We start from the raw sequence: 25,064 nt of genomic DNA, 5'->3' as shown, positions 1-25,064 counted from the left end.
AGTGTATCTGAGCGAATTTGAAGGAGGGAGGAGACGAGGTAGGCCAAGAAGAAGGTGTAGGGATATGTTGGACGAGTGTGTGAGGAAAAGAGGTATGGAAATTGGTGTGGCTGGACTGACGAGAGATCGAGCTGGCTGGATGAATTTTGTGCGGAGAAGCGCATGACCTGGGATTTGGCACCCCTTTTTAAAACGTGTCAGCGTTCGGATGGATTCTGTCTGATAGGTATATATGTGAAGCTACAGTGCGTGGTGAAACCTTTTGGCCTATCAGGTGGAGCCAGGATTCCGTGGGCTTGAATGATTAGTGAATGGAAGCATGGACCATTGCATTGGGCAAACTTTGGCTGTTTGGACGCTGCTACTCCTCGCCCCGCCCTAGGGAGGGAAAGGAAGTCCGGATGATGATGATGATGATGATGATGATGATGGTGATGATGATGATTATTATTATTATTGTTACTATTGTCATTATTATTACTATTGGTAGTAGTAGTTGTAATTGTCATCATCATCATTACTACTACCACTACTGCCGCTACTACAGCTTTTATTACTACTACTGCTACTGTACTGCTAGGCTACTACTGCTACTGCTACTATACTAGTATTCCTTTTCTGCCATGTCGGCCCAACAGATTACCAGCAGTTTCTGTACAGGTGCCACACATATCTTCTGGAGTTCAAGCGTCAAGGGATGCTGGTGAACCATATAGCCAAGAGACATCCCAATGTGGAGCCAAAGTGCCGAAGCTGATCAACCCATCCTGCAGGCCATGCCGTGCTACTGCTGCCAGTACAGTGACAAGGTGAGCAAATGCTTGTTGGCTTAGTTTTACCTTTGTCAGCGAATTTAGGCATAGGTATTGCCAGAGGTTATTTATTCGCCCATGACTGTGTACAGCATACAGTATCTCAAAAAGTTATCAGATATGGGTGGGCAGTGGGTCAAGGAAGAGTTGATTAGATTTTGAATTATATGTTGAGCGGAATACAGGAATAAGTGATAAATTGACACGGGCAGAGGTATGCACTCCATGAGTGCTTTATTTTTTTTTTTCTCAATTTATTTTTTGACACATAATAACCCAAAGAAGTGATGACCCGATTCCCAGTACCTTTCGCTTAGAAAGTGGTATCTGGCAGTTGCTATGGGTTAGTTATATTGTACATCGGAAAGAGCCGTATTTAGGTAAACGACACCAAAAAGCAATATATAAGTGTTTTTACCGTGTATATCTCGCATTACGTGAGAGGAAACCACACTGAAGTTGAGGCTTAGCCGTACGAAAAAATGTGAAACGCACAACCTATCGCACAAGGTTAAAATGCGGAACATCCTAAATCAGCAGTCCTATAATATTAAACCCACAGATAATGTTGAAATCACGAGTGCCATCAAATCAGAGAAATAAACATTTAAAAATAAATTATTGGCCACATTTAAATCTCTATTGGAGATTACATTTATGTATGCATTGTTGGTAAACAAAGCCATGAGCGCTGTAAGCAAGTATGTATCGTCTACAAATAGTCTCTCAGTGCGAACAGATTATTCCTCCTTAATTAGCAAATATTCCAGCAAGATATTTATCCCGGCAGCTTAACATCAAGAAGAGGACAGTTGACAGATGGATAAAGGGATATAGAGAGAGGCAGAACATGGAAAGTTTGCCAAGCGGAGCCGTTCGTCGCACGGAACACCAAGATGGACATACTATTGCATGTGTTCGAGAACAACCGCTGACCATCTATGTTGCTGTCAAGAAGCAAATTAATCTGCCGGTATTCAGTGAAGTTAGTGAAATCAGTATAGTTATCGGGGGAATACTGGTCATTTTTATTTTACATGATGAAATTCCAACATGTAATATGTCGGCTGTCTCATGAATGAGCAAAAGAGGGAGAGGGTGATAGTCAAAAGCAAAAGTGACAATGAAGAGAACGAAAAACGAGAATGATTGTCTATCTTTCTATTGCCAGATCCCATGAGGGGTGACCACAAACAAATCTTCCCCATGTCACCTTGTCCCCTGCAATTTCACTGCCCTGCCCCCAGCTCACCCGCATCTCACATTCCTCTCTATCTCATCCTTGGCCTCACCCTCCAATTCCTGCTCTCCATCCTACTCAAATACACTCTCCTTGTTAGTCTTTTACTCTCCAATCTCTCCACATAGCTAAACCACCTCAGTGTATTTCTCCTAATGCATTCTGTCACATCCACACCACAATGCTCCTTCACTTTCTTATTTGTCAGTCTGTCTTCATGTGACTGCGCATGCTCCTCTCAGATGACTCATTCTCACTGCTCTCACTCTTGTGTCCCTCCAACAAGTCCAAGCTTCACTTCCATACATTAGAGCTGGTATCACAATACTGTCATGCAGTGACTTTTGTACTGTACTTCCATGCTCACTTCCCTGTTCCTTATCATATTTAAAGAACCAGCAGCCTTTCTTTTTTGTACCCGTTCAAGCACTTCACCCTCGAAACTTCCATCCTTACTCATTACACTACCCAAGTACTTAAATGCACTCATATTTTCTATTTCCTTATCATTCAACCTCCTTGTACATTCAGTGACTTCATTTTTCTCGAAGACCATAACTTTATTCAGTCCCCACATTCACCTTTGAATTGCATTTCTTACACTCCCAGACTCATTCACCAAGCCTTGAAGTTCCCTATTGTCTTCATTTAACAATACAATATTACCTGCAAACAGCAGTACGGGGAGTTTCCGCACACTGCCCTTTATTAGGGTTGCTCCAGCATCCATTGCCCTACCTTGTTCCTCTTTTATAATCCCATCCATATACAGATTAAACAACCATGGAGACATGACACATCCATGTTTCAGTCCAACATTCAAATAGAAAAATTCACTTGGTTCAGTACCGGAATCCTCACACACTGCAGCCATAGCACCCTCATACATACTCTTCACGGCATTTAACAGCATCCAATTTACTCCATATATTCTTAATACTTTCCATTTTCCTTGTCTCTCCACCCTGTCATTTGCTTTCTCCAAATCCATGAAGACTGCATACAACTTCTTTCCCTTCTCTAGAAACTTTTCCACTAAAGACTTGAGAATGAATATCTGATTTACACAACCTCTTCCCTTCATAAAACCTCCCTGTTCATCTCCAACTACTTTCTCTGTTATTTCCCTATCTCTGTCAATAAGTATTCTGTCATATACTTTTCCTATTACACTAAGAAGACAAATGTCCCTATGCTTACCATACACTTCTTTTTTCCCCCTTTCCATTGTACAGGGGAATCATTATACCTGACTTCAAATCCTCTGGGGATTCTACCTTTCTTCCAAGCCAATCTGCACATCTTCCACATCCATTCTACTACAGTCTCTCCCCCATGCCTCAGTATTTCACCAAACACTCCATCAATTCATAGGGCTTTCCCCATTTTGACTTTCTTCATTGTTTCCACTACTTCCATCCTACTAATTTCTTCCTGTCTTCTCACCTCCCTCCTCCTCCCAGCCATTCCCCAGCCACTTATAGTCACATCACTTTAATTCTCTGTGTTTAACAATTCCTTAAAGTCTTCTCTCCATCTGCTCATTTTTTCACCCTTGTCCACTAGTAATCTGTCATTTTTATTTTTCACTCCCTGACTTACCGTACTTCTTTATCACCCTGTTTAACTCTACCTTTTTCCAGAACATTTTCTTACATCCCACTACTTTACACTCAAATTCCTTCCAAATTCCTCAGACACTCTCTTCCTACTCTCTCTTACTAACCTTTTCCATTTGTTCTCACTCTTACTAATCATCTTTTCTATTTGTTCTCGTTTAAATACTGTATGTAGGACTATATAATGCTTTTGTATTTGCATGGTATTTCCATGACAGGAAATTTTGGGGTGGGAAAAGCCGTATGCAGCTGTGCTACTGTGTGACTGAGTCCGGGAACGGCAACTTAGAACTAAACAAATATGGAGGGCCAACTGTATACTCTTTTAAACTTGACACATTTTTTCATCATTTTTGCAGCTTATTTTGTGTCTTAGTGGCAGAATAAGACAGTTAAATGACATTACACTTTTTCCGTAATACTTCTTCATGACCAGCATGATAGAGCTGCCTCCTTCTTCCTTAGCCTTTATCATTCTTTTTCTGTGTCTGCCCTCCTCTCTTCATATTTTTCCCATCTTTCATGTCACTTCTTATTGCTTTTCTTTCCTTTACAGGTGGCTTTACATTGAGTGACAAGCCAAATGGTTTCCTGTAAGCCAAGAAACCTTTTACTATGCTGGGTGGTAACCATATAACCAAACCATACATGCTCCCTACGTGTCAACAAGTGGGTTGGTGGTGGATTAGTGCCCCTCCCCATAAAACAAATAACTCAAAATCAAATGGCCACCCTTTACGGGATTGTGGCGTCTGGCAATAGATAGATAGATAGATAGACCAGTATGATATTCTAATGTTAATGTATTGTTGCAGCTCAGCATTTAAAATGGGGAGATGGTAATTTTATGCCAAGATAAAGTAGTAGTTGCTAATGCAGGTTCAGCTGAATGTGAACCTGTTAGACTGCTGTCTTAAGTTGCTCTTCTGCAGTCTACCATCCTCATTTTATATTACCAGGTAGTCAAGCCCAAGGTTATATCAGTTTCACCACATGAAGGGGTCCCTCTCCAGCACCCAAGTTAGAGTAAAAAGAGTATAGTTATCACTCACTAATTCTATCTATCTATTGCCAAACTCCTTAATTTGTAAAAGATGGTCACAAGTAAATCACCTTTACTTCACCCAGTCCTTTACTATTTGGCTGCTCTCCATCCAACTCGGCCCCAGTCCTTTCTCATATATTGCCCCCTCCTTCCCACCATCTCATCCTTGGTCTTCCCATCCCCCTCTCACCCACCATCTCACTCACATACACTCATCTAGTCAGTTTCTCATTCTTCATGGCCAAACCATCTCATAATATTTCTCTTAACACTTTCAGTCACACCCACAACATCAACACCACAATGCTCCTTTGCTTCCATATTTGTCTGTCTATCTTGCCGTTTACTGTGACCACTTATCACAGTCACTTTCTTACAGGATCATGTCTGGTTGGTGCCAGCCTGGGAGGTGCACATGGTATATACAGAGGCCTACAGGACACAGGTGCTGCAGGACATACTAGCAAGATCAGATGTACTCAGTAAGTTATGTGTATAGAGACAGACACAAATATCTTCCCAGCATTTATCCAATACTGTCTGTCTATCTATAACCAGATGCCATAATCCCATGAGGGATGGCCATTTGTATTTTTGACATGTAGGGAACAAATATTGGTTGGTTATATGGTTATCACCCAACATTGTAAATGGTTTCCTGGCTTTTTTAATACATGGCAGAAAATAGAACCGTATGAAACATGCACTAGTAGATATAGGGGATTTCACTGTATTTCACCTATTGTAAATTTTCTTCAGACGGAACTGGGAAGATACTGTAGTTGATTCTTTGACTGTACACACTAGGTTAGATGGACAAGCTTGAGAGGTGCACATGAGTTTTAGAGGCATACAAGAGACAGCTTCTGTGGGACATATTGGCAGGATCAGTTGAACACTTGATCGAAAAACTATCTTTGCAGCCTTTGTCTTTATATTTTGAAACAGTGGAGGAAACACATGAAAATATTCTCCACTAAGTTTCTATAGTTGTATATGGCTTTATCAGTATGACATTAAGAAAGAACTCGATACAACATATACTGTAAAATAAACAGTTCATGCAGAAATATTTGCCTATAGAAAGCAAAGCTGTAAGCATCAGTGCTTAGTGTGAAACCATTGATCACTTATGTAAAGATAGTTTTGTGATCAAGTATACTGTACACAGTGAGTTTTGCATATGGTACACACTAGGTTGGGTACACAGTTATGTGCATAGCCAGTACCAGGTGAGATACAAAGGCTGGAGAGAGGTGCAAGTGGGGTACACAGAGGCTTGCAGGACATACTGGCAAGATCAGACATTGACTGAGTTTTGTATGCAGGCTAGTTGATTGTACACAGTTTTGTACATCTTGGGTTGGTGTATTCAGTGAGTTATGTACACATACACACACTACAGTATATCAGATGCACATTAAGTTAAACACACTGTACATACACACTAGGTCAAATGCATGCAGTAAGCTAAGTAAATACATTTTGTGCAGTGTTTGTGATAATTGGGTGCATAAGAGATTTTGTGGTACTAGTGGTAGGCTGCAAAATAATGCAGATTGTGTGGTATATCATCGTATTGTATCTTTTATAGAGGCACCAACATGCTTGCATGTGACGTCCTTGGTCACTTTATGGTGGCTGTCCGTGCTGCTTGATCTCTGGCACCCTCCCTGTTCGTCACTTATTACCCTGAGGTCATTCTTGTGACCAATTCCAAAGTCTTTTGGTCTGCCTCTTGCAACCCTACCCCCAATGTTCCCTTTTCTCGCCTTTTGCACCCGGTTGCCATCTTCCGTCCTGTCAACATGCCCAAACCATCTCAATTTACACCTCCTCATCACAACATCAGTACATTTCAGTTCCATCCTTCCTCTCAACTCTTCAGTTGTCCTAGCCCCCCAGGCCTTGCATTCAAAGGCACACTGCACATCCATCTAATCATTTTCATTTTTGTTGTCATTTCTGTATGTTTGAGCCTATTATTCATTATTCCAGACTGCTTAACTACATAACCAAGCGTTGGTCTGCCTCAGCCAACACCCTGGGAGTGATAGCATTCATGTACTCTGGCCTGGGCTGCCTCTTGTACTATGCTCGTGGCAGCCAAGAGGATGAGATCAACACCATAGGGGCTGGCACTTTGACTGGGCTGCTATACAAATCCACAGCGGGGCTGAAGAAGTGTTCTATGGGGGGTCTTGCTGGTCTGGCGCTGTCTGCACTGTATGTGGCCTTTGCATCAAGAGATAGGTTTAAGGATCATTATGCACGGTTCTAATGTGGATGCCCTTGGTAAGCATGTGTAGATGGTTTTTGTCCTTTCATAAACTAATAAGAGGTTTTAAGATAATAGCTGAAGGCATTTTGTATGAGGTATTGTAGAGAGTGAGAGAGAGAGAGAGAGAGATTACAACAATAGGAGCTGGAGCTTCGACTGGGCTACTGTGCAAGCCCACAGCAGGGCTGACGTATTGTGCTTTGGGTGTCTAGCAGGACTGGCACTGTCCAGGCTCTGTGTGCCATGTGTGTCAGGAGATAGGCTTAAGGATCAGTATCCAGTATGTCTGCTCTTGGTAAGTGTATGGTTATGATTTTGTCTTTTAATAAACTGCTATTGTGGTAGGTGGGGGCTCACCATCCACTCACTCAGTGCTGCTCTCGAGTGTCTTCCATTTCCTCTCCATCCTTCTTTCCTTCCATCCTCTTCTTTCTTTCCATCCTCTTCTTTCTTTCCTTGTGTCATTCTTTCCTCTTCCTTTTGTGTGTGGGTGACTGTACTCGGAGTGACAAGCCAAATGGTTTCCTGTACACCAGGGAACCATTTACTATGCTGAGTGGTAACCATATAACCAAATTTTGTCACCACTTTGGTGGTGTGTGTGCACTGGTATCTGCAAAGTTGAAGGATTTGTGTACCAGGGTGATGAGTCCACCGCCACTGCCGTCGGCCCGGTCTTGTTGAATGGTGGTGAAGTTATGAAATGTCAGTGTTTTCTGTGCTTTATGTAGTTTTGTTTCTTGTAAGATGGTAATGTGTATGTTCTGTTGTTTGATGAATTGTGAGAGTTTCTGTTTTTTTGGTGTTTATGCCATCTGTGTTTAACTGAAGGATGTTTATGTTGTGTGTGCGATGTGTGTTGACTGCTGCAGCACGGGGGGGAGGTGGTGTGGGTGGAAGGGAAGGGGTAGGAGGAGGTTGTGATGGAGGTAAGGGCTGAGGTGGATTAGGATGGGTTGGAAAGGGAGGAGTTGGGGGACTGGATGGTGTGGGAAGGATCAGTGGGTTTGGCTGAGGAGGTGTGAAGGAAGTAGGGGTAGGATTGGTGGGGGGGTTAGTGGGTGGGGGGAAGGAGCATAGGGAGCAGGTCCAGGTGTTTGTGTAATGTTTTCTGGATGCAAGTGTTGTGCAGGTGTAATGGGTCCAGTTCTTGCAGGAATTGCACTGAACTGAACCCTTTGTCTGTCGGCTCGATGTGATAGGTTTTGAGTATGTTGGACAGTAAATGTTCCTGCTAATCACATTTTTTTTTTCCCAGTTTGGGTAGCACTTTTGCAGTTCAGTGATGATGATGATGGTTTGAGCTAATCCCCATTTTTTCAGGTTTAGGTAACATTACTGCAATTGAGTGTGATGATGATGATGAATATTCATGCTAATCCCCCCCCTCCTTTTCTTTTCTCTCCAGATTTAGGTGACATTTCTGCAATTAAGTGTACAACCAAGACAAGATCCATCAGGTGAAACTTACTCCACTTATGCTTCCTTCAGTGGCATAAAATTACCATCCTTCCCTTGCGAATGCTGAGCTGTAACAAGAGATTAGCCAGTCCGAAAGAAGTGCCATGGAAAGGATTTAGGGCTTCGTTATTGTCTTATTCTGCCACTGAGCTACGGGATTTTGGCTGCAAATGGATGAAAAACTCTACCCAGTCAAGGTGAATGAAATGTAGATGACTTTTGTAATGGGATTGGAATGTAGTGGAAAGTAGATAGAGTAACACCATTGATACAATGATGTAATTTCTGAAGATATTCTTGCCAACACCAGACATTTTACTTTTCTTGTGAAGGTGCCTCGGTGCATTGTATTGTTTGTAAAGACTTCTGAATGTATCGGCCATGGTCACCTAATGGTGGCTGTCCATGCTGCTCGATCTCTTGCAGCCTCCTTTTTAAGTACCTTATCCCTGAGGTCACACCCTCATAACCTCGTCTCAGGTCTTTTTCGGTCCACTGAAGTACAGTAATTCCTCACATAACGCAGTGTGTTTCTTGCAACTGCTATGTTAGGTGAAAACTGTCTTATGTTAGGGTTGTATTATAGCAAGTAAGAGCGATACTGTAATGAAGAATTATATTCAAGGCTCCATATAATTATGACTATGGTTTACAGTATTTACTGTGACTGGGTTGTAGAATAATCAGAGTGTTTTGAACATTAAATTTCATAAACTAGTTAAAGAAATGATTATATTGCGAGATCAGTGCTAGTGTACGTTATATCATTAGTCAGCCTTTACTGCACATCTTGACTACGTAAAAGTGAACAGTAGCATTTAAAGTGAAAACTGTTTTTGTTGATGGACAGGTTTATGGAAAAACAAAAAACAAAGGTTAGGTGAATACATGTTAAGTCAGAAATCACTGTAGTGGTGGTTGGCAGAGAGGTTAGAGCATCGGCACCAGAGAGACAGCCTTCCATATGTCCAATCCTCAGGAGGTGAATGGAGGTTTATCTGTCATCTAATATCAAAAGAGGTATACAGTAGTGTAAGTTGGGTACAAGTAAGTAAGGGGAGTGTAATTTGGGAGGAGGGCAGCAAAATGACAGGGGACAGGGTGACAAGGAGGCAATTCGTTTGTGGCCATTCCTTTTGGGATTAAGGCGCCTGGCTGTGGATAGATAGATACAGTAGTTGTTTGTTTTCATCTGATGGAACTAGGTCACTCCTACAACTCATCAACTATGTCATGGTTACATGGAATACAATGAACCTTAGTAATGAGATCAGACTGAGTTAGGTTGGACTGAGTCTTCTTGGCTACTGGTCAAATCAGCCCTCCAGTCTGACTACATTTGGCCATCAGCTAAACTGAAAGGGATTGTGGACCTTTATCAGGTGAAAGTGAAGTTTATAGAGTGATATTGGCTGTTATATCAAAGTTAAATCAAACTTGCCCCAATTGTTGAAAGAATACAAAGTAATGATTGTATAGTCTGTTTATTTTCTTTTGGTAAAGATCCCTAACTCTTTCTACCACAGTGGATGACTAGGTGCAGTCAGGTTGGAGGATAAATTTGACCAGTAACCAAGGAGACTCATGTCAACTACATATCCAAGGCTTGTCTAATTTCATTCGACCACGACTTGAGACAGAGTGAACCTTGCTCATTTGAAGGGAAAAATTATTACCACCGACATAAGTGAAAGTAACATTGAATAATTTTGAAGTAAAATCAGATAATTAAAGCATCAGAAAGTAAAGCATTAAAGTGAAAGAAGTAACAGAGGATTTCATTGAGGAAATGGGGTTACCATGATGATGTTTATTTTGCAGAAGGTATTATAATATACTGTATATAAGTTGGTTTTCTTATGATGCAGACGCCCCTTACTTGGCCTATATTCTTGTCAGGCAGAAAGGCTCCTCAGCACCTCTTCCTTAACGATCTTGTCTAAACTACCCATTAATATTCTCTGTTTGCTTTTTACATCTTTTTGTTGTTAGTAAAGCTGGTGAATAACACACAAGAATATAGCAACGGAGCAGAATTAGAAATAAACTGGTAAGAAAAAGGTGTTTGTGAGCTTCCTGACTGCATGAGAATAACCCCCTCAGCGCCTTGGATGCTGTTGTGGCCACGGACTCGTCTGAATGTGAACTCGATGGACTGCAGGCTGAAGTTGCCCTTTGTCTGCATTCCAACACCATGTCCTTTTCAGAGGATAGGGAGGGAGTTTTGGGACATTTGTAAGGCCTGGCAGTGGTGTCTCTTCAGCACGTATTCTCAGATCACTTTATGTGAAAGTTGCCATTTCTCCCATTTTGGATCGTGAGCTTTGGAAGAGATTAACACTAAAATATGTTGCTAGTCATGAGCAAGTGCTGTGGAAAGGAGTTACAGTAAACCTTCATTATACAATGCCTCATTGTACGATATTTCGCATATACAATGTCAAAAGTTTAGTACCCTATGCCCACTATACAATGGGAACGATTTGCAACAACGATGGATCATCCGCGGCCCAGTGAACAGCGAATGTGCAAACGCAACAAAAACGTCCTCACACTGTCGGCATTAGACCACACACACTTGTCCACCGGTCCAGCCTCATTAGCTAGCCCCGCCCAGCCAGCTAGCCCAGTCTTATCGATTGGTCCAGCCCCATCAGCCAGCCCCACCCAGCCAGCTAGCCCAGTCTCATCCGCCAGTCCAGACTCATCAGCCAGCCCCTTGCAGCCAGCCAGCCCTGCCCAGTCAGCCAGTTCTGCCAGTGATGAGTGAGGGCTGTGAGGCCCTAACTGTCCCTTAGCCTCGGAGGGGACATCAACAATCCTATTTACTTAAGTAATAGTAAGAACAACTGTATACTGTTATTTTCATATTTTTCCCCTCTTTATTCATTATTAATGTGTTACTTTACATGTTTAAACATAAGGATATTTCATGTATGTGAGTGTTAAGGTGTGTGAATGTGCGAGTTTAGGCAGGTCTGGGAACGTATCCCCATTGACTACATGTTATAACAGGTTCACTATACAATGGATTGCTATACGATGGGGTTTTCAGGAACGGAACCCCATCGTATAATGAGGGTTTACTGTACAGCCATGGTATTGTATTCTGCCATTGAACACTGAGAGGTCCATCATCCATCCATCATCTAATCTGGAAAGAGGAAAATCTCTGCCTGGCTAAAGTGAATGAAGTATGGTAAGATTTTTGAAAGAGAGATTTTTATTTTTTATTTATTTTTTTTACATCTCCGACTGTAGGCAAAGGCTCCAGGGCCTATCCCCAAATCCCAGTAGTCCTCCATCTTCACGTGTCACCACTTTGGCACTAACGCCCACCATCCATATTGAATACATGGTAGGGCTGTCTCATACAGGACTGGTGTATTTGTATTAGCATTTGTAAAGGTGGGTCCCGATATAACGAGCTAATTGGGAGCTCGGGTTTTGCCCATTAGCCGAAATCTCGTCGAACAAAGTGAAGAACTCATGGGAGAAATAGGGGTAGGGAGCAAGGCCTCTGAGCAGCCTCCCCCCAAACCACCAAAACTGACTTTCTGATCATTTAAAGCTGGAATTAGGGGTTAATACAAGAGGATAATACACCTGAAATATAAAAACCGCATTAATATAAGCAGAATAATATAAAATTATTTGTAAAATAGGGATGGGGTGAACAACCAGCCAAGAAACTTACACCGACCACCAACACCTGTGACAGACAGTTTTAAGCGGGAGTAAAGGGTTAATACACATGAAATACAAATACCCTCGTCACAATTCTCGTAAGTTGCGATTCTGGGGGGGTTTACCTCATTCAACAGGTGGTGGTGCAAATTCCAAGACCTCGTAATAGTGAATTCTCATTAAACGATTGGTTATTAAGCAGGACATGCCTGTACTTTTATAACGTGAGCAGGTCGTCTGGTAGATTAGTAAAGTCTTCTGTTTATGAAATTCAACTCCTTAACCCGTGGCTTTCGCAATTACCTTTTTTCCCACCCCGTGATGTGGAAAAAAAATGAAGAAAAGAATTTTTTTGTTTAGTTTTTGTTTATTATAAACTTGAAGATAAACATCCAGGGGATCATCTGGTGAAAAAGAAAAAATAATCTCTCTCTCTCTCTCTTCATCTTTGCATAGGGCCGTGCGCAATGTTACGTAGGGGAGTAGTGAAAAAATGAAAAAACAAAAACTTTGTTTTTGTTTTCGTTTATCTTTCCTTCATTCTTTTCTCGTCCTTCTGCCTACGAGTGACTTTACACTCCTTCTTCTGTCTTTCTTTCCTTTATTCTTTCCTCTTGCTTCTGCCTGTGGGTGACTCTGCACTGAGTGACAAGCCAAGTGGTTTCCTGTAGGCTACACCAGGAAACCATTTACTAAACTGGGTGGTAACCATACAACCAAATTTTGGCGCCTGGTGGTTTTGTGGGTAATTACGGCACTCTAATCGGATTGAGCCGATGAAGGTTTATATCCAGGGAGTGGTTGGTTGCTCATGTAATGCCACTCAGGGATGAGTGAGGCTGGTCACTCTCATCTTAAATGTCAGGACCAACTTGCCTAGTCCCGGGTTCTTACGCTCCTTGTGGGGCAACGTAGGATTGGGTGATGGATGGATGGATGGATGGTTTATTATAAACTTGAAGATATACATCTAGGGCATCATCTGATGAAGAGAAAAAAAATCTTTCTTCATCTTTGCATACCATCACGTGTAAGCTTGCGTAGGGTTGGAGTAGTTAGTGGTGATGCACGGCCAACACAACCTGAGCTGTGGCTCGCAACCCATGGGTTAAACTGTTCCCTGCCCCTGGTGGGATTTGAACCTGGGTCCAGTAGGACTGCATGCTGCCTGTCTTCTGATTCTGTCTCTGCCTCCCCCATTGGATTGATTAAAGGGATTGAATGTGTAGTAAGAGTTGCTAGCTCAGATGTGAAGTTGGTGGACTGCTGGCTGAAGCTGCCTTTTTTTCCACAGTCCACCATCCTCTGTTTATGGGATGGGGGTGGGGGCAATTGAGGGACTTTCATATAATCAGGCAGCCCCACCACCTGGTCATACTGGTGCCACCACATGAAGAGACTTAGTAACACATATAAGTGAGGAGTATCTGTGTCTAAAGTGTGTGGGGTATCACATTGAGCTAAATCACTGTGTATACAGTATATATAATTTAGGAAATAAACTGGTATTTTTTATAAAGCCATAAAATCATTATAATAAATATGGCAAAGTTTGAAATTTGTTTAACTTGCCATAAGGTTATCATAGTACAGTAATCCCTCCAAGATCCGTTGTAATAGAGCCAAAGGCATTTCTGGGACTTGGTTTTGTCTGTGACATGGGAAAAATGCCCCTGAACAGGTACTTGCAGACCCCAACCCAACCTAACTTTGAAAGCTACCTAAATATCTCCCTTCCGGACATGCATATAACCTATTTAAGACCCTGTGCACACAAGTAAGGGACAGAAACCATGAAATAAAGGAAAATGAACGAAAGAATGAGAAATTAGAAGTGAGTATGGAAAATATTTAGCAGTGTACAGGGAACTTACGACATGTCTGTGGCCGTCACAAAGATTAACCCGCCTCCCTTATGGCTCTGAGAGTGGTGAAGGTGCACTTGAAGCACATACAGTAATCCATTGTTGTGCTGCACTTAATCCTTTGCACTGTGAATCATAACTGTTTAACACTGCACTTTCTGTTCTTGTTTGCGCCACACCAGTTGCAGCACACCAGTGTTGCACTGTGCGCTTAATCCTTTGCATTGTGAATTCTAATTTCTTAACACTGCCCAACCTTGTAAATTCCCATGTGGTCTAGTGGCGAGGTATTACAGTTTATTCACTGTTTATTCTAAAAAACGAGCACGTGGGCAGCCATGGCAATTAGCGTTCAGTAACTAGGGAGGATGCAAGGATGCTGTAGCGGACGTCGGAGGAACTACGCGCCAAAACACAGCTGTTCAATACCGCGTGGCAAATTTAAAGTAGAGATGTTCACATCTTTGTGTGTGTGTGTGTGTGCGTGTGTGCGTGTGCGTGTGTGTGTCCAAGGACCTGAGCCCAAAATGTCCAGGACTTGGGTGTCTGGGTCTTAAGGGGATTACTTTTTCTTTCTTTCTTTCCCCTGGACCCTACCTACCCCATCCATCCTTAGGTAGGAAAAGAAGTCTAGATGATGGTGGTGATGATGATAATGATAATGAATTTGTTGCAGTTGTTGTTACCTCAGGGCCATGTGGATATGAACACAGTGGACTACAGGAAACTGGCTTCTTCAACCAGGAGCTCCCAGAGACCTTTTGTAGGGGTTGTATTGAAGGATTTGTTGCTTGAGGTAAGGTTTGTATTCATAGTCCAACCAGTTACAGGAAAAATTATTCTTCAGAACAGTAGAACAATTAACTATTATGACAGACTGAGGGAAGGAAAATGTGACCAACTATACTGGCAATCTGCTGCTGCTGTTTTCTTTTTCTTTATTCATTTTCTTTCATTTTTATTTTTGTAAACTCTGCCACACACTATCCTGAGGTGGGAGAAGAGGTCAGGATGAGGATGATTTTTCTTTGCTTCATTATTAATTGATTTGGTTATGAAGTGTACAGTACTGGTCTGAAGGAAGACCTGTTAACCCCAGGTAACTGCTTCTGTGGGGTCGTGCTACTGGTACAATATAGTACATACACCGTGTGGGCAACTGGTATCCCTATGTGATAGACAGTGCCTCACCAGGGTTCTTGCTATAGCAAGTTGCAGGGAAATATGTTTAGTTGCTGGGTGGATGCTGCTGCTGCTTTGATCCTCCTAGGATACATGGCATTATCCCCATCAGCACCATATAAAGGGAGTAAGGTGAGTATACATAGCTTAAAGAATTTGTAGAGTTACTCAAAGTGAATTGTCTGTGGGCAGATGCACTACAGTGAGGGTATTGAGGATTATGAGTTGCGTATTGATAGGTGCACTACAGAGTAGGTATAGGTGCACTACAGTGAGGGTATTGTGGATTGCGAGTTGTGTGGGGATAAGTGCACTACAGTGAGGGTATTGTGGATTGTGTGTGGTGTGGGGATAAGTGCACTGCAATGATCGTATTGTGGACTGTCTGCAAGTTTTTCTTTGTTTTCAGTGTCGTACAAATACATACAAATAAGATTTCCTTTCCCTCTTTCCCTTAAAATTTCCATGACAACATTTCTATGCTGCATCGTGGTCCTTCTCACTATTTCCTGCCAGCCTTGTGTTGGAGGGTTTGATGGGGGGGGGAGGAAGCCTTCATGGTTTGCTGTTATTATCTTTAGCTGAGAACAGTTTAGTTAGTTGTAACCTTCCCCATATCAAATAGCCACAAAAGGACCAACTTGTCTTTTGCTGTTTACCTTCCTTTGTACTCCTTATCCCCCTGGGGAGTGGGGGGGGCAAGAACGCTTCCCCAGATCCCTGCTTGTCGCAAGTGGCAACTAAAAAGGGCCTTTTTGACTCCTGCTCATCTGTCCAATCTCTCTTTCTCTCGGCGAGCGCGGTAGCTCGGTGGTAGGGTGTCGGGGTTGTAATCGTGAGGTTACGAGTTCGCACCCCGCCCGGTGGCTGCTGTGCTGGGAGGGGTAGCGCTCTCCTGTAACCCTAGCAGGGCTATATGATCTGATGAGGTCTAGCTCGGGGATTAATCCCCTTTATCCAATCTCTCCTTGATATGTCTCTGTTTCATTGGTCATATATTTTCCCTCTGCCCCTAATGCCCCTACAGTGCCATATAGCTGTATTATGGTTCAGTGCTAACTCTTCATTATTCCTTCCTTCCTTCCTTGTACTCCTTGTACCTGACCAGAACACCATCCTCCAGCCACGTCCGCTTATAGGGGAACGACAACGTCTATTCTAGACATTACACTTTGCAGTTGCTGGCCTTGCAGAAATGTCCTAAACTTAATATGATGTACTGAGTAGCCTATGTTTGGATATCTGAATGAGACATTTCAAACTGGGCAGGGTTATAATATAGTCTCCATTCCCTCCTTCACTGCTTGATTTCTTTCTTTGAGCTGAAATAAAGGATAGTGTTGATGTGGATGTGAGTGAAAGTGTTAAGAGAAATACTTGGAGATTTTAGTCATGTGGAGGTGATGGAGGAGACACAGACTAGGAGAGTGTATATGTGTTAATTGGAAGGGGACAGGAGGAGGGAATGACCAAGGATGAGATGGAGGGATGAAAGAGATATATGAGAGAGTGGATGTGAGTTGGAGGGAGGGAAGCCAAATGGCAGAGGACGGCAATGTGGAGGGATTTGTTTGTGGCCACACCTTGAGAGATTAAGGTGCGTGGCGATAGACAGATAAATGAATGTACGGTAATAGTCTGAAGGTAGCAAGGATAAAATTGAAAATAGAGCATTAATGCAGGACATTTTTCCTAAACTGAATACAATCATCTGGAAACTGTAAGAATAAAATATAAAGGTATGGCAGTGCATTTGAGGTGCTAAACTTATATTTACATGAATACTTCACTCCAAGAAGGTAATTGATGCCAGCAGTTTTATTTTAAGTGAATATTTGATGTTTTCCTGTACATAAACATTATAAAATTGTTATTATACATATTTCTTTCATTCCTTAATAATCCCAGGAGCTGGGGTATGTGGCCAGATCATGTTCCTGGCTCAGGGAAGATGAACACCCCTGCCCTGCATGGTCCTGGGTCACCCTTGGGCAAGGTGTAGCACCTATTAGTCCATGAAAGAGGCAGTAGGTGGGTGGATTGCCCCAGGAGATACTACCATGAGAGTGCCGTGGCAGCTGGCCTTGCTCAACAGTCCCAGGCGGGGAACTCAACCACATTTACCAAGTAGCCAAAGTCTGGGCTGAGACTAATGCTGTATTGTTACATATGCATACATTCCAGATTCCTTTTTAAATAACAACTCCCAGCTATTAAACATCACTTGTACCATGCCCTGTCCCAATCTGGGGATTCCTGAAGAAGCATTGTGTCATTAGATTGATTAAGAAACTACTTCACTCTCTCCTCTGCATTGTGGTGAATATATTACTATTATAGATGTTAATCTCACTTCTTAACAAAGCTGTTAAAATTACTTTCAGGTTCATGAATTCCTTGAGCTGAATAAAGATCCCAAGCAGTATCCAGAATGAATTACGAGTAGGATGAACAAGATGCTGGAGAGGGAGGGATGCCCTTATATGGCAGCACCAATATAACCAGGCTGCTTCTGCTTAGTCTGGTTATACTGGTGCCTCAGGTCCCTCCCTATCCTCCAAAAAAGAATAGTAGGTTGCTGTGACAAGGGCAGTTTTAGCCTGCAGTCCACTGGGTTCAACAGCAACAGCAGCGATAGGATGGCCTGACTCAATTCCCACAGGTATATATACACTGCAGCTGAAAGTAACAATATAAACAATGCCATATATACATATACTGTATCTGTATCTGTCTTTTTGTATATACCTGTATGTGTATATATATGTATGTGTGTGTAATATCATTACTGGTATATACCTGTATGTGTATGTGTATATATACAGTATGTATGTGTGTGTAATCTCATTACTGGTTAGATTATTTATTCATCATCATCATCATCATCATCATCTGGACCTCCTTTCCTACCTTAGGGTGGGGTTGAGGAGTAGCAATGTCCAGAAAGCCCAAATTTGCCTAATCCAATGGGCCACACTTCCTTTCGCTCACCATTCAAACCCCCGGAATCGTGGCTTTATGTGATACGCTAAAAACATTCACCACCATTCTGTAGCTTCACATAAACGTATTCGGTGGAGTCAGTCTGGACACTGTCACGTTAAAAAGGGGTGCCAAATCCCAGATAATGCGCTTTTCCTCACAATGTTCATCCGGCTAACACAATCTCTTGTCAGTCCCCTAGCCTCACCGACTTCCAAACCTCTCTTCCTCACACACATTCATTCACCATATCCCTCTGTCTTCTCCTTGGCCTACCTCGCCTCCTCCCTCCTTCAAATTCTCTCTTATATATCCTTTTCACCACTCTGTTGTTATCCATTCTCACCACATGACTGTACCATCTCAGTACACTGTTTTCAGTTCTGGTGTCCACAGACTTCCTCACTCCATATCTTTCACGAATCATATTATTTCGTATCCTATCCAATCTCAGTACTCCACATACATTCCTCAGCAGTCCCATCTCCACTGCTGTCTTTCTTGACTTTTGATTTTAATGCCACACCATAGTCTCACTTCCATATGTCAAAGTTGGCCCTAGCACTCCTTGCAAGCCTCATGCAGCAGCAACACTCGCCTCTGTTTCATATTGAGGCCTTCATTGCACCAGCTACTTTCCTTCCTTGTGTCATTCTATTTGCCACTTCTTTTGCACATTTTCCTCTCTTTTCTATCACTGTTCCCAGGTATTTGAACTCTCTCACCAATTCCAGTCTCTCTCCATCTGCTCTAACATCGTACTGGGAGTCACCTTCTCTCTCAGTAACCATCACTTTACTCTTTTGTACATTTACTCTCAGGGCACGATGCGTACAGACATCAGCAAAACTCTGCACTACTTTACCAAGTTGTTGTCCAGTATTTGCAAGTAGCACTGCATCATCAGCATACAACAGATTTGAGATATTCCATCCATCACCATTCATTACCAGTGCCATCCCCCTCTCCATTACTTGTGTTTTTACATTTCTCATCACCCCATCCATATACATATTGAACAACCATGGGGACATCACACAATCTTGTCACACGCCCAAACTGATTGTGAACCAATCACTTAGATGCCTGTTTACCCTCACACTTGCCTCACTGCCATCATAAAAACTCTTGATGGCACCTAGCAGCTTACCATCTACACCTACGTGGGCAAAACCTTCCATAATCCTTCTCTACTTTGTTGTATACCTTTTCCAGAACCATAAATGCCATAGACACCTTATAGTCCTTCTCACATGCCTTCTCCACTATCTGTCTCACTGCAAATATTTGATCCACACATCCTCTGCCACTCCTAAAGCCACCCTGTTCATCACTCACCAGGATTTCTGATATCTCTCTTACTTTATAATAATTCTTCCATATACCTTCCCTGCCACACTCAATAAACTTATGCCATGATAATTCTTGCACTCACTTCACTCACCTTAATCACAGCCATTTTCCACTATACTTTAAAGTTTTAAGTCCTGCAGTCTGATGACATTGTTTGAGTTTAATATTGCCAGATGCTGACTATTTCATTCAACTTGTGAATCTGATGACATTGTTTTAATATTGCTAGCTGTTGACCATTTCATTCACCATGAGAAGGTTTGGCCATGTCGAGAATGGTGAATGTAAGACTGACTAGGAAAGTGCATGTGAGTGAGATGGATGTGTTGAAGGTTTGGGTATGTGACTGGAGCATGTGCCATACTCTAGGTGGTAGTGGAAACGTGATAGCACTTCTTAATTGGCAGTAATAATATCCTTTTGTATATTATTGATGCAAATTATGTTAATGTAAAAACAATATAAATAATGTAATGTAATGAGGGACTGGTACAGTAATGCCTTGAATCCATCTGATGTTCTTTTTAGTGTACTCTTGCTGTTGCCTGACAGTTATATTCAGCTTAGGAAAGGCCTTTTGTATTGAAAGGGTTTGTTAAGGCTATATCCAACCCAGCCAGTCCAAAAAGTCTGCCATAAGTTGAATGAAATCTTTCAGGGATGGCAAGAAAACTTAAAAAGACATCCCTTGCGGATTATTCCCGTTCTGTGTACCATTTTTGCATTGTCTCTTATCTAGGAAAACCTAGGTTAGGTTAGGTTTGCCCTCATAGCATAAAGTAACTTAATTTGTTAGTAAGATTAATGTGTTAGGTTAGATTATAATAGGTTGTTACATTAGTTTAGCATAGGTTATGTTGTTAGATTAGCGTAGGTTAAGTTACGTTAGATTGGCATGGGTTGTTACATTAGAGTTATGAAAAATGTAAGAATTATCATCTTGAGAATTATGTTGGAAAAGAAAAAAAAGTAAGAATGATCATTCTGGGAAAACTGAACTCAACACGTAAAGCAAAAGTGGTATAAAGAACAGAAATCTGCTCCCCGGTTTAAAGTGTAGTATGTAAAAGAAATTGCAGAATTAGAAAGAATACGAGCATGTCTCTCACTTAGGGAAGGTTGAAGCCCCTGCCCTGCATAGTCCTGGGTCACCCTTGGTCAAGGTATAGTGCTTGTTAGCTCACTAAGTCACTATAACCATATACCTGATGCAGTGTATGTTCCTTAGAGAGAGAGAAAGAGAGAGTATGGTGCTACAGAGGTTTGATGGCAAATCCCTCACAGTTGGACCTATTACATTGGTACTTCAGACTACATAGCATTGTTTACCCTGCCATTTTATGTTTTTTAGGGTACTGTATAAGAAATTCCAAGGATAATACAGTACACCCTCACTATTATGAACCCCAGCATAGGAGGTACTGGATATAACAGACACCACGAAGTCCACCAAACTTACATCTGCTAAAATGAACAATGTCTGTGAAACTGGGTTATAACACATGTTTCCTTCCCTTTTTACTCCAACCTGGCCTGAAGTTGTCCTCTCCCCATTGCGATTGCTGAGTTGTAATAACAGCCTGTAGTAAAACTGTACTAGTCTTGAAGAAGTGCTTTGACAAGGCTGTGAAATAACCTGCAAAAGGATGAAATTATGGGCCATTAGTGTAAAATGAGTATGGTTTTCATTTTTAGTACTAGAATATGCAATTTTACCAACATGCCCTTGAAGACCCACTTTGAGGGACCCTTGGATTTAAATGGATCATTAGCTTTAATGAACCTGGCTTTCCCCCAGTTAGTCCATTACAGTCCAGTCTCGTAATATGAAGACCTATCACTTAGTGAGGTTGATATGGGTTCATTGGGGTTGGGGGGAGTGACCTCGACTGCAAAACCTAAAATACCCCCTAAAAACCCTGCTCTCCATGTGAAGTTTGTCCAGTGCTGGTATCACCTCACTACACACGCACCACAGTATTTGTGAAACACTTGCACTGTTATTAGGGATAGCAGTGGTGTTTCAGTGACCTTTCATGCACATAATTGAGTGAAAGGCAAACAGAAGATTCTTGGAGGCAGCCATCGAAAATATTGTGCTAATGAAATCATGACCAATTTTTAAACGTTGTTTTAAAAAGGGTATATCTTTTGAATTATCTTTCTAGTACGTTATCACATAACAAACATTCATATAGCAATATCCGAGTGTATAGCAAGGATATACAGTATTTGCTCTGCCATCACAGGGTGGATTATCACAACGCTCTGGCCACATTTCAAAGTTCTTAGTGCAATAAGTGATGACCTACTTTTCATGACTGGTGTGTGGCTGTGAGCGAAAGTTCTTGCACTGTTATTAGGGATAGCAGTGGTGTTTCAGTGACCTTTCATGCACATAATTGAGTGAAAGGCAAACAGAAGATTCTTGGAGGCAGCCATCGAAAATATTGTGCTAATGAAATCATGACCAATTTTTAAACGTTGTTTTAAAAAGGGTATATCTTTTGAATTATCTTTCTAGTACGTTATCACATAACAAACATTCATATAGCAATATCCGACTGTATAGCAAGGATATACAGTATTTGCTCTGCCATCACAGGGTGGATTATCACAACGCTCTGGCCACATTTCAAAGTTCTTAGTGCAATAAGTGATGACCTACTTTTCATGACTGGTGTGTGGCTGTGAGCGAAAGTTCATTGATGTTTTTCTGCTGTTTATGGCAGTGAGAGATATTACATGAGGTACTTTTAGGTTCAGCAGAATAAAGTAGACAGCAACAGGATAAATAAAACAGCATGAAGCACACCATAGAGTATGTCAAGGAATATAAAGCTTACTGATGTGTGTGAAAGATGATAAAGCACACAAAACAGTAGGTGAAGGAAGGATAACATCAGTTTTGGGGGGAGAAATGAGCTATGGGAGAACACAATCCTCCAATTTATTATCAGTAAGCCGGGAATCGAACCCGGGACTCACAGGTGAGAGCCAGGCAGCAATCCATTATGCTACGACCAGGTAAAAGTTATATCACATTGTCACAATCTTGCAACCAATGTCCCTCCGCCCCCACTGTGGGCCTAAAGAGGCTGAGATAACCCCCTAGCATCTAAGCAAGTAGATGCTTTTAATCTATCCCAAGCACTTGCATAACTTTACAGGCTGGTGGGTGAGGCAACATGTCCTCGTCTACAGTGAAACAAAGCGGTAATAAATAATTCCTAAAACTTGACATTAATCAGCTGACATTTCACTGAAAACATGAGAGAAATATTTATTTTAGATTTTTTGTTACGTCCTTTCTCTGCTGTTTTTATGTATTTTTCTTCAATCTTCAAAACTCGCATTTGCAACATATAACAGATGCTATCTCAGATGCTTATGATTTCGACCTAAAAGTCTCGACTTTATGATGAACTGCTCCTTAAGTCTCACATTTCTGACTTTCACCTAACTATGATACAGGTGCCCCCCACTGGCGCCCTATTGGCTCCCTATTTGAAATTTCAATTTATTTTTTTCTGTGTACACTGTGTAGTAAGGCCTTCCTCATCCCAGCCATTAAGACGATTTCTCCGTCATCGGGTGAACCTGAATCTACGTGGCTTGGGAGGCTTTGTAGACATCTTCCTACTTCCTTCATTACAAAGTTTGCACAATAATTATTATTTGAACAGCTGATAATATATTAAAGAGCTTCTGTGCATAAAATTTACCATTGAAAAGTATATAATTTTACGGGTGGAGGGTGACGTCACAGGAGCATTGTGGGAGATGAGACGGAGGTGATGGAGGTGAGTGATGACTGCATTTATTATTATTTATTTATGTTGATTCTTCGCTTATTTTTACGGTAATTATGATGTCTGTATATTTATTAGTATCTGGTGCCTTTATGGAGAATTGGAGTTGGTTGATATAGTGTATAATTATTAGCTATGAGGACGATATAGGGCGGTGTGCGCCCCAGGCATCCAAGACGTCCCTTCAAAATGGAGTTAGCAGAGGGTGCTATTTAAATCTCATGTTATTTCAAGCATCATTATTTATTTTTTGGATTTGAATATCGTCAGAACATGAGTACGCGTTGGAGATTAATATCAACGAAAATCAAGTAGATGTGTGGTGTAATATTTTGGAAGGTGAAATGTTTACATTTGATTTTAGGCCCCGGTGGCGGCCATTTTAACTAGACAGGCTGAGTGTCAATTTAAATCACCGAGTATTGCCTCCATCCATTAATGGGATGGAAAAGACCTGTAGATTATTATATCCTTTTCATGTTAATTGTGGCAGGATATTTTTTTTTGGTGAAATTAAAATGGCGTTGATGCGTGAACGGCCACAGGTGCTCCCGAGCTGGAGAATGGAAGCAGTTTTACATCGCCAAAAATGTCAGCCATCTTAGTGTATAGCAAGATGGGTAGGTTTTAGAAATTAACATGGTAAAGGAACCTATTGGATTTGGGTAGTTTTTTGGTGATATTTGAGAATTTTAATGGTGTATTAATAAGGCGGTTTTCATTTTAAGGTACGGTCCTATGGTGTATGGTCTGGGATGTGCCTCTGAACTGACACTGCAGCTCACCATCCACGTCCAGGGGCAAGGGGGATGGGGAGAGTCTAGAGCTGTTGGCAGGCCCAGGTGGATTCTTCATTCTGGCTTTGATGATTCTTCGTTTGGGCTCTGATGACTCTTCGTCCAGGCCCTGATGATTCCTTGTCCGGGCAGGTCCTATAGCCAGGCTCGTCGATCCTCCGAAGGGAAGATGCGTACTCCAGTGTCGACTGCTATGGCAGGTAAATATAATATTGTTACAGGAAAACCCTCGTTATCTGTAGGGTTAGGTTGTCCCCTCAGGAATTTTTTGTAATCGAGGGCATCATATCTGCATAAAAACTCCCAGTGAATGAGTATTTTTTTTTTAATCAGGTGCATCATATCTGCATAAAAACTAATGAGTATTTTTTTTAAATCAAGCGCATCATATCAGCATAAAAACACCTTCATATGAGTATTTTTTTTTGTAATCAAGCACTTCATAGCAGCATAGAAGCTCTAGTGTATGAGTATTCTTAATAGAGGGCATCATATCAACATAAAAGCTATCTGAGTATTTTTTGTTTAATCGAGCACTTCTTAGCATAAAAACTCCTGTATATGAGTACAGTTATTTCTTTTAATTGAGCGCTTTAAATCAGCATAAAAACTGTGTATGAGTATTTCCTGTTTTTCTTTTCATATTGAGTGCCTTGTATGAGCAGGAAGACTAGTACTAATGGGTACTTTTTCATATCAAGCACCACATTTGCACAGGAAAACTCTGAACATATATATACTGCATTTCTTTGTACTGGGGACTTTGTGTAAGTGGAATAGCTTACGTATGGGTATTTTTTTCATACTGGGTACGTCATGTGAACAGGAAAATAATTAGAAATCGGTATTTTTTCACATCGAACATCTTGCATGCACAGGAAAGCTTTTGCGCGTGGATATTTGTTTGTATTGAGCACTTCGTATAAGT

General features: G+C 41.6%; 1 protein-coding gene across 1 annotated transcript; it reads left to right on the top strand.

The window, feature by feature from the left end:
- The first annotated feature begins 731 nt into the window (after positions 1–731).
- Positions 732–9,201, top strand: LOC145414530 (mitochondrial import inner membrane translocase subunit Tim23-like). The gene is made up of 5 exons (XM_080284050.1): positions 732–809; positions 1,603–1,810; positions 5,096–5,198; positions 6,715–7,011; positions 8,406–9,201. The coding sequence occupies exons 1-4, from the start codon at positions 732–734 to the stop codon at positions 6,995–6,997; spliced, it is 672 nt and encodes a 223-aa protein (XP_080140176.1). The 3' UTR covers positions 6,998–7,011; positions 8,406–9,201.
- The last annotated feature ends 15,863 nt before the right edge of the window (positions 9,202–25,064 follow it).

Source organism: Coenobita brevimanus, chromosome 100 (genome assembly GCF_032717465.1).
Source record: "Coenobita brevimanus isolate Jiangsu-jjx chromosome 100, ASM3271746v2, whole genome shotgun sequence".
Taxonomy (NCBI): Eukaryota; Metazoa; Arthropoda; class Malacostraca; order Decapoda; family Coenobitidae; genus Coenobita; species Coenobita brevimanus.
Note: the sequence above shows the minus strand (reverse complement) of the source record. Positions and strands in the feature narration are given on the sequence as shown.

Bases quoted from the DNA above. Each gene is read 5' to 3' on its own strand.
- LOC145414530 (XM_080284050.1), top strand. From the start codon at position 732: ATGTGGAGCCAAAGTGCCGAAGCTGATCAACCCATCCTGCAGGCCATG. The intron at 810-1,602 runs GTGAGCAAATGC...TTATCCCGGCAG, and splicing joins GCTGCCAGTACAGTGACAAG to CTTAACATCAAGAAGAGGAC. The intron at 5,199-6,714 runs GTAAGTTATGTG...TCATTATTCCAG, and splicing joins AGCAAGATCAGATGTACTCA to ACTGCTTAACTACATAACCA.